This window comes from Mastomys coucha, unplaced genomic scaffold (assembly GCF_008632895.1).
Source record: "Mastomys coucha isolate ucsf_1 unplaced genomic scaffold, UCSF_Mcou_1 pScaffold12, whole genome shotgun sequence".
Classification (NCBI taxonomy): domain Eukaryota; kingdom Metazoa; phylum Chordata; class Mammalia; order Rodentia; family Muridae; genus Mastomys; species Mastomys coucha.
Window position 1 is genome coordinate 46,301,600 of NW_022196894.1, and position 10,872 is coordinate 46,312,471.

At 40.8% G+C, this 10,872-nt stretch overlaps 1 protein-coding gene across 1 annotated transcript in view; it reads left to right on the forward strand.

Moving 5' to 3' along the window:
* The window catches only part of Morc1 (MORC family CW-type zinc finger 1), a 212,158-nt gene extending 201,652 nt beyond the window's left edge, over positions 1 to 10,506 (forward strand). Inside the window, exons 23-26 of the mRNA XM_031360105.1 lie at positions 1,224 to 1,373; positions 5,991 to 6,078; positions 7,714 to 7,767; positions 10,138 to 10,506. Coding sequence (XP_031215965.1) covers positions 1,224 to 1,373; positions 5,991 to 6,078; positions 7,714 to 7,767; positions 10,138 to 10,506 — 661 coding nt within the window. The remainder of the gene's footprint in view (positions 1 to 1,223; positions 1,374 to 5,990; positions 6,079 to 7,713; positions 7,768 to 10,137) is intronic.
* The last annotated feature ends 366 nt before the right edge of the window (positions 10,507 to 10,872 follow it).

Genomic DNA, 10,872 nt, shown 5'->3' on the forward strand with positions numbered 1-10,872 from the left:
AAAAAAAAAACAAAAAAGAAAAGAAAAAGTCAATATAAGGGAGATTATAATTAATGATCATTTGGATACTCTAACTAATAACTAAATATTAGTTATATAATATTCTTTTTGTTTTTTTAAAAGATTTATTTATTTATTATATGTAAATACACTGTAGCTGTCTTCAGACGCACCAGAAGAGGGCATCAGATCTCATTACGGGTGGTTGTGAGCCACGATGTGGTTGCTAGGATTTGAACTCAGGACCTTCCGAAGAGCAGTCAGTGATCTTCCCCGCTGAGCCATCTCACCAACCTCCTAGTTATATAATATTCTTCATCTTAAAATGGATGGGTGAAGTAAGACGGTATGCTTAATGCTAAAGAACAGTTGGCAGTAGAAACACCTTCCTCATTATTTAAATGATTACCCTGTTCTTAAAGCCCTTCCCAATATAATCAGACAAAACTCTTTAAAGCAGCAGTTTACAGGTGTCAGTGTGAAAAGATTAAAAAAAAAATAGTTTATTACTACTTGAAAATAAAAGTGCCTCGTCTGCCCGCTCTACCTATCTAACTTGTGTCCACCTCCACCTGCTATGCACCACCACCTTTGGTGTCTTGCACTGTTGTGTTCCACCCAGGCCCAAACCATTGCTCTTGTCTCATACTTCACTCTTTCATGCACCCTCACATGACTGATACCCCAGGATCATTAACTCTTCCCTCAGAACGTACTTCCCTCATATCGTCAACTAGGAATTTTTCTTTCTGCCTCTGGCCCTTTTACATTTTGTTGTTGTGCATCTTTACAAGTGTAAAATAGAACCTAAGTCTCTTCCTACAGAGAAGATGTGAGTGGGTTTTGTTGGGATTTTAGGTGATAGCATATACCTAAAATCCCAACATTTGGGAAGTGGGCAAGAAGATCAGGACTTCAAGACCATGAGCTATATATAGTGAGTTCAAGACCAATCTGGTCTAGCTAAGATACTGTCTCAAGGAGTCCTAAATAATTAGTGAATTATCACAAATTTTGTTTAATCAATGCTATCCCAAAACTTTGAAGCAATGAATAAGAATAAATTATTATTGCTATAAGACCTTTGTATAATCACACATGTGGAAACTTTGAGTATTACATTGATGCCTGTCCTTTTCTTTCATTGTATATTAACAATTCATGGGAATGTTTCTGAAATGGGTGGAATCTAACATGGTTATTCTTGACATTATAAATCCCAGCTTGCCCGGGGTGCAAATGGACAATTTAAGTCCATGTTCTGGACACAAAGTCAGCTCTGTGGATGGTGATTGTCAGCTGCCCTCTTCACGGATGCCTTCTCGAAGCATGTCTGTGCAGGAAACAGCAAGAAAATTGCTGTTTAATTTAAGGTAAAGATAATTCCTAATTTTCCCACATGCTGTATTGAATCTTTAAAGTAAGCAGTGACAAACCCTGTTTTGTTTTATGTTGGCTTCCTGCTGATTGGGGATGTTTTTGAAAACAGTGGAATGATTTTGTGACCTATTTCCTTAACCATATTCAGTTAGATACACTACAAGTTAATAGGTCCCTTGAAAGATATTTGTGGTCACTTACTGCCTATTGTTACATGGCCCAGCAGTATGATGGATATACACACATAGCCTACTCTTTCCTTGAATGAAATAAAGAAGGTTTTATTAAATTTCATATTTTTTTTTCTTCTCACTAAGACACCCATGACATTCTCATGGCCTTTGAAAAGGATTTTTGTGGTTTTTACATATGGAACTTACAGAAGAAAACTGAGTTTCACTCTTCGGTCAGTTGAATTTGGACATTTGTAGACGTGGTTACTCAAGGAATTTAGGTGTCATACTCTGAGCTCTTAAAGGAGAACCTGGGAAGGAGTGATGAGTCTGGGCTTTCTGAATGGGACAGGTATAGGAGATGGCTTTACTGTCAATACCATGAAAGACTGTTCTTCCGAAAGCTGTGTTCTCAGAAAGCTGTCATAGGGAGGGCAGTGTAGGAGCAAGACTCCAGTTCACTTAGTGGGCACCATTAATTTTTCTGGGTTCAAGGACTTGCTGAGTTAGTGAGGCAGCTTTGAGCCAAAAACACAAATCCTACCCTCCCTGGAGGGACATTCACCTAAGGCCTTGATTTTCTTAGCAACTGAATGAATTCCCTTGAAGCTGGGAGTTCTCGAAGAGTAGACAATAGAAGGAAAGGAGGAAGAAAAGCCAGCCATGGCCTCTGTTAACACCCAGGTGCTGTCCTGTGTGTGAAAGGACGTGGAGAGCCACTGTAGACACAGACTCTATCATACAGCTGTACAGAGCCCCTGTGGCAGCATTAGGGGCCGAAAGGCTACATTTACTTGGATGTGAAGGCTGTCCTTCAGGAGTTGTGTCTAACAGCAGTCCTGCTCCAGGAGATTGAAGGGCACTTGGTTTTATGTGATGGGAGAAGTGGTTGATGGACCAGTAAACCAAGCACTAGTTCCTCCTTAGCTACGCTAAGTACCCATTGTGTCTGAGTTGGCAACCCTACAGTCATCTAAAAAGGAGACAGAAGGAGAGCACACCCAACTGTATACAGGTGTAAGACTGTAAATGCCACTAGTCAAGTGACTGGATGGATGGGTGGGTGGATGGATGAATCATATTGTTAGGCCTACCAGTGGAAAGTCTGGAGAATGAGTTCTCCCTATAGAGCTTCATCCTTTGCCAGCATTTTCCAGAGGATCATTTCTTTCTTATCCTTTGCTTTGTAGTTAACTGATTGTAGATTTAGCCTGGTTTATTTACTGATATTAAAGTCAGGGCATACCAACTGGTTACTCAGACTTGATAGTGTGCAATCAATTACATCCACATATATAAATATAATTATCCACTTTATATATATATATGTGTGTATATATGTGTGTGTGTGTGTGTGTGTGTGTGTATGTGTGTCTACCTGTATATATTTGTGAAGATCATTGAAAATGTGTGGAAATGATTACATAATAAGTGACTTGGGACATTGCTGAAAGTAAACCAGAGTTTCTTGATAATATAGTTATTATTTTGTGCCATTAATATTTTAGATATCCATCTAAGAATTATTATGAATTAAAACCATGGTTAGGTGGATATCCTCCTTGGCACTCCACACTGGGGCTAGGAAAGATCTCCGTGAGTGTGTGGTAACAGAGGTTGAACGTATTGTTACATGAGTGTGAGGTAACAGAGGTTGAATGTATTGTTACTTAACTTTTTTTGCCAGTTGCATAAACATTCTTTTCAGATTCACCATCTTTCTTATTTTTCATCTGGCTAGTCTTTTTTTCTTCATGTCAATGAAACACTGGTACTATTAATTTTAGTGAATTCCATATGATCAAAAGGGGGCAATGCAATTGAGTGTACTAAGCCGTTAAACTGCATCTGCCTCTTTTGTTAGTCACCAATAGCATATTAAACCTTCCCAGAAACCATCTCCATAGTGAACACACAGACTCATCAGTGCCCAGGATCATCATACTGAGCCTTGGTTCTTAGGGTGGTTTTTGGCATGTTTGGCACAACTCCTTCAGGGTTCCTCAGTGAATCTGGTAAAGGAAACCTGAAGATGGATAGGCTGAGAGAGTTAGATATGATAAACTCTGGAACAAAAGAAAACACCCTTTAAGACTATCAGAGGAGAAAGGTACCCATGCCAGTAACTGAAGGGAGTTTTAAGAACTGTTTAATAGTTATAATCAGAACTTAACAGGTATGAAATTTTGTTACTCTTTTCCTTTTTTTGTGCTTGACCCTGGAGGGGGCATTGATGTGTTAGAAAGGTGGCTTGAGTCAGGACATACCACACACTAGGCCCAAACAGTTCCATGTGTAAGAGGTTTAATTGAGAGAGAGGAGGGGGGAAGTAGCGCAGAAAGAGAAGAGGGGAAGAGGAAGAGAAGAAGAGAGAGAAAGACAGAGAGAGAAAGACAGAGAGAGAGGGACAGAGAGAGAGAGAGAGAGAGAGAGAGAGAGAGAGAGAGAGAAGCATTCCCCATATGTATATGCATGTAGTGACGTAGTGGCGGCAGGTAAAGGTGGGAGGTGAGTCCAATGGATTTTCAGAATATGGCAGCTGTTGCCCTGGCAACAGGTCTGTGAGGCCAGCCTATGTGAAGACACGGGCTTTGGAGTCCCTGATGCTAACAGTTGTGAATTAATCTTGCAGAAAAATGACGTCTGGGTGTGTGTGTTTAGAGACTGCAGACTGTTGTATCACTTTTCTTTCTGTCTAGTGAGTCTGTGGAACAAAATTCCCAAAGGAGGAGCTATTTATCCACAACTTGCTTTAGAAAGGCACAAAAGGCATCAGAAAACACACACACACACACACATATATACATGTACACATGTACACACACACGCACACATATACACATACACATGTATACACACACACACATTCACATACAATTTTCAGATGTTCTGGTTGTACATTTCTAGATTCTGTGTTCTCCTAGAAATGAAATACGTATCATGAATACAATTAATCCCAGAAAAATATGATACATTCTGCCAAAATAAAAGACCTTCAGACCAGGGGACAACATGGTCTGGGAAAACTAAGAACCATATGTGATTTCTTTTTTGTTCTTCTTTGAGACATAGTCTCATTATGCAGCTCAAGATGGTCTTGAAGTCAATGTTCCTGCCTCAGTTTTCCAAGTGTTAGGATTAAAGGTGTGCTTAATCCTTAAGACTAACCCTGCAGGCTCTAATGAAGGGTATTGCTTTGGTTATTAAACACCTTTGTTCTTGGGTGTGTGTGTGTGTGAATAGAGCCAGTAGTTGTTTTTCTCCAGGAAGCTTTCAACACTGAATTCTCTGTAGAAAAGAATATTCACACAGGTGCAGAGGTTTCCTGGAATGGTAGTTGCAGGTTTCTAGGTATTGCGAATATTTTAATCTTTTTAAATATTTCTCAGGGTCCCCAATGAAGGAGCTAGAGAAAGGACCTAAGGAGCTGAAGGGTTTGCAGCCCCTTAGCATGACCAACAATATGAACTAACTAGTACCCTCAGAGCTCCCGGGGACTAAAACTCCAACCAAAGAGTTCACATGGGGGGACTCATGGCTACAGCAGCATGTGTGTAGCAGAGGATGGCCAAGTCATTAATGGGAGGAGAGGACCTTGGCCCTGTGCAGGTTCTATGCCCCAGTGTAGGGGAATGCCAGGGCCAGGAAGTGGGAGAAGGTGGGATGGTGAGCAGGGGGAAGGGGGAGGAAACAGGGGATTGTTTTAGTTTTTGTTTTTATTTTATTTTATTTTTCTTATTTTATTTTATTTTTCTTTTTTCTTTTGAAGGGGAACCTGGGAAAGGAGATATTGTAAATAAAGAAAACAGCTAATAAAAATAAACAAATAAATATTTCTCTTCTGTTTCTGCCTCTATCTCTAGCTCTGTCTCTGTCTTCCAACCCTCCCCCACCCCCACCCCTGCACAGGGCTATATCTGCGATTATGCATGCCTTTGTGTGTGTTTGCATGTTTGTGACATGTATGTGGGGTGTGTGTGTGTGTGTGTGTGTGTGTGTGTACAGATGCCTCTGGAGCACTGGGATTAAGGTGCCTACTATGTTCACCCAGCAGTTAGTTATTATGGATGCAGGGGATCCAAACACCAGCCCCGTTACTTCTGTTTTACCCATTAGCACATCCACTCAGCACCGCCCCCTCTCTCTCCACACACACACACCTCTGTTTGCCTGTCCCTCCTTCCTATCCTCATTTTCTTCTTTGGTTTTCTTTTCATTTTATTGTTTTAATGAACTTTTAACTTTAAAAGAAATAATAAAAGGTATGGCTTAAAGAGATAATAAAAATAAAAGTGTGCCTTTATAATGAAAATGCCTTGAAAAACTGCAGAACAAAACAGAAAATCAAGGTATTAGTGTTGGCACAGTCAAGATGCAGAGCATCTGCTGCCTCTCTTGGCTGGGTACACTATAAATTTGTTGTGATTGTCTTCTTAGGGAGATTCTTCTGTATTTTGTTCCTGAGTTTCAACTTTCATCTGAATTTGAGTGCACATCTATAGAAGAACTCATAACAAATTCTGAGGTAAGCTGGCCATTTTGGAACCAGGTGACTGACAGAACAGCTTGAACACAGAGGCGAAATGCAGAAAGGCTTTCAGTGACTGGAGATAGAAATTCCATACCAGGTATGTGAGAAGTCATTGTCATGACAGGCAAAGCAAGGTAGAGAAGATCTCAGAGACTGAGACAGTTCACCATGACTATTATAGTGGAAAACAAATATGGCATTAGAGCAGTAGCTGAGAGCTCACATTCTGATCCACAAGCACAAGGCACAGAAAGCTAACTGGCAATGGCATGAGATTTTGGAAACCTCAGAGTCCACCCCCAGTGACACATCTCTACCAACAAAGATGTGCCTCTTAATCCTTCCCAAACAGTTCCACCAACTGAGGACACAAACATTCTAATCTGAGTGCATGGAGGCCATTGTCATTCAAATCACCACAACTCTCTCCTACCAAATAGAGTTTCTCATTTCATCCTCCATTATTGAGATGCTGAGCCAAGGATTGTAGAGCTCAGCCCTCTGAGGTGTTCAGGGTACTACTCTTCCTAAACCTCATGGGGAATGATGAAGACAATGCGTTCACCAAAGCTGCTCTTGGCGATGGTGCCATGAAAAATAAGAAGGACAACTTTGGCCAGCTACCTCAGATGTAGAAGGTGACTCTCACAAAGGCCTTGGTTCAAATCTAGTGGAAAAATACTAATGGGGTTTAGTACCCTGCAGGTGGAGATGGTGGTATGTGAGGAGTGTATGTTCCAGGCTAGTGCAGGGAAGAGGGACCCCAGGTAGGCGTCTGAGAGGCACTTCTTGGCTGCCATGGTTAGTATTGACTGTAAGATTGTCAGGTGCACAAGGAAAGGCTCTGAGTAAAGAACTCAGGTTACTAATAGGACAGAGGTGCCATGTGCCCAGGATTTCATTTCTTCACCTTCTTCTCTCACCTCAGCCTCTCTCACTGGCTTCTACTGCATTACTTAGACGAAGTCCTTCCAATTGATAGGGGTCATCAGTTTCTCTGGGCCAAGTGTGGTAGTTATTTTCTTACCTGACTTCCAGAGGCATCCAACCCAGGTTTCTACTTTCTCCCCAAAGTGCTTTCTTTGCCATCATGAAGTGACCTCATGGCTCACTTTCTTATATTCTCCTCACTGCCACCCCCCATCATCTTTACATATTTTCTGTTTGAATTCTGGATGTTACCATGTCTGAGGCCTTATTACTGGACCATGTTGCTTTCTCTGCTAAGAGTGATTTCTGGGTGACATCAGCTAATCTCTTAACTAACCCTACTCAATATGCCAGTGACTCCTCGTTTATTTCTATCCAAAATATACTTTCTTCACACTGCATTTTGAATATTTATCATTTGATTTTCCTTCACCTTGATTTGTGCTATTTGCAGATTGCTAAACTAGGCAGAGTAAATTACTTAACGTAGGCTGCCTTACTTGTTTAAAGAAAATAATAAATTCAGGTAAGTCAGTTCAGTTAATTAACTTAATTAGATTTAAAAAATGCCTAGTAGCAGTGTTGGTGGATTCTAAGCTTGGATGCTTTTTCATATAGAAATATCAGTGTTCTAACTCTATTCCAGACAAATCACTCTGTAAAGTTAATGTCCTTTTCTGTTATTGCTTATGAAAACAGCTGGAGCGATGCCCAGAGAGTATAAACAAAAAGCTAAAAACGTGTTTCAACCAGGTAAGCTTCCTTTCCATGAAGCCATTTATATCCTGAAATCTAAACGACCCTATGCTCCAAAGAGGAAGTAATATGTGTTTTGAAATGATAGGTTTGGAAGGAAATCAAAATTTTGTATTCTTATCGAGACTTGGATTAATGTATAGCCCATCAGATGTCACAAAACAACATCTTTTTAAATTTGAAAATGCAAATGTTCCCACAATCAGTGCTTATGTAGCACTGGAGTGGGACTTTAGTTTCAACAAGAAATAGAAATTCTCAGATTTTAAGAAATACATTCTCCAAATCTTTGAAAGATTGGAAAAGAACAGAAATTGTTGAGGAATTACAGAAAAATAAACAAGCTCCCAGGTAGTTTAAACTTCTGAAAAAAAAATCTATAATTTGTTTACATAACAGTCAACAATCCTGTCTCCTCATCAGCATGCTTTACACACATACACACACACACACACACACACACACATACACATATATACACACACACATACACACACCCAAGGGGTTCTGCCGGTGCTTTTTCAAGAGGCTGTTCTCAGTTGAGTTTATGAAAACCATAGGTAATCAGAGAGAAAGTTACCAACATAAGCTGCTCTATGTTGAGGAGCTTATGTTGAAAGCAACCGTGCTCTAGGTTGAGGCTTTAACCTACTGGTTGATTAAAGCAGCTTTTAATGTTCCAGTTTTCATATGGAATTTTCATACATACTTCATTAGAGTTAGTTGATTTTCCCCATGCTCTGCTCTACCTCACTTCCTTGTACATATACCCTGCACATAAACCTGCAATATATACCCTGCACGTATACCCTGCACATAAACCCTGCAATATACCCTACACATATACCCTGCACATAAACCCTGCACATACCGTTTCACCTCATTATCCTCCACTGCTTCTTCATTTCATTGTCTTTTCGGCTTCCTCTACCCCACTCTCTGTTTTTGTTTTATTTCCACAAGCCCTTTCCAGTTTCTCATCTTTACCCATATTTGCTTCCACCCAAATACACAGAATATGAGAGAGAACATGTTGTTTGTCTTTCTAAGTCCAAGTCACCTCAGTGCATTACTTACTAGTTCTCACTCATTTTCCCAGAAATTTCATAATTTCCTTTTCCTTCCAGTCATATAAGCTCTATAGTGTATAAGCATATATTTTCATTAACCAACCACTCATCTGTTAATGGATGTGTAGGCTGATTCTATTTCCCTGCTATGGTGAAACATAATGCTATTGAGTTCAATAGACATACACCCTCTCCATGCAACCCAGGCTCTAGTTGGAGCATGGAGCTCTTTCTCACAGCAGATAGAGCTCTTGAATAATTGTACTACCTCACACTGGCAACTAAGACATACCTGAGGGCAAAGTTGGCCTTATGTATCTTTGTATCACTAATAATAAAGTTCAATGCCTTGACTTAGGACGTTGTTACTAAAATGTTTCTGAAGCAGAGCTATGGGCAGGTGAAGATTTGCACATTTGGTTTTATAGATGTAAAAACTCGTGAAACAGCATGCCTGGCAGATGTTGTAGATGGTGCAGAGGAACTTTGCAACCATTAATGGATGTGACTGAGGGCCATGAAGTGTGTGTGTGTGTGTGTGTGTGTGTGTGTGTGTGTGTGTATGTAGGCCTGTCTTACAGTTCCCTGCCACCCAGCCAGTACTCCAACACAGAAATCTTAAGATTGAAACATTTAAATGTTTATCAAAGTGGGGATTGCCCTGTATCTGTTTTCTCAGAATTCCCCCTGGTTCTCTCAAAATGTTGATACAAGGAAGTAATACCATTTGAAAATGGAAGAGGAGCCTGCAGAAGTAGCATGCCATCTTGGAAAACAACCCAGATCCTAAATCCTTGAGGGCCTTTGGGGGCCTTTCAATTCTCTTTACATCAGGATTTAAAAGGAAACATATTAACAAAAAGAGGTCACGAGAACAGAATTCCTTATTCTACAGCTCCGTGCTCTGAATATTACAGATTTAAGTTACACCAATGAGTCATCATTTAAGTCACCAATGAGTCTCCATGCTACTGGCCATCTGCCAGTGCCTGTGGTACTGCTCTTTGAGATGACTTTATACCACTGAGGGGGAGAACAAACTCAACCTTCACAGTGTTTCTTCTTGATTCCAAAGCCGAGGTCATTAAACTCCCCGCTCTGTGCCTCTCTACGCCTTCTATAATAATTATTTCTGCTTGCTGACCCTTCTTCCTCTCCATCAGAGAGTATGTTCAAGCATCAGTGTTGATTCTTAGCTGATGTGTACAGAGTTGGAATGTGAAATTGCTTTCTGATATTATGGGGAAAATAATGATGTCTTTAAAAATATACTTGGTTTCTTTCAAAACCTTCCCAGATCCAGCATATCTACATGGCTCAATATGAGAAAAGACTCAAAAGGAAAATGCAGTCTATTGTCTATGAGGCAAACAGAAGGAGCTCACTAAACGAAACTTTTCTGAGACAGTGTGAACTGAAAAGGAAGAGGACTGAGGAAAAACTCAGTGACCTCCGTGCAAAGCTGGCCTTGCTGCTGCAGAAACTTCAGCTGGTGAGTGACAGGGTGAGGAGCAGGAAGAAGCTCTGTGGAAAGAGCCGGTGGCTGGCTTTCCCTCCTAACAGTGTGCAGTGTTTACTCACCTTGGGTAAACTGCCTAACCCAGGCCTTGAAGCTAATAATGATACTAACGTCTTTCTGGCTCAGGGCTCTGGGCTCCAGGGATAGTGTGATGGATTGTTGGGGACAGACAGGCAGAGGACAGAATGACGGGGCTCTGGAGAGAGTTCAGGCCCTACTACAACTATAAAGAGGCAAATGGTGACTGCTATGAAGAGAGGAGTCAGGCATAGGTGGCCTAGTTGGAGTCTTCTATGTTTCTGAGAAAGAAGGGTAGTGTGTCACAGCAGCCTTCTTCAGCCCAGCAGGGAGAGGGGTGGGGACAGGATGTGCAACTACCAATATACTCCCTTTGATAAAAACTCAAGTTTCTAGGCAAGACCTAGAAGTCTGTTAGCTAGTGACAAACAATACTCTGTAGAGTGCTTGTCCATGTCTGTGAGAGGAGGGTTTGCTGTAGACACTGAGACCAGA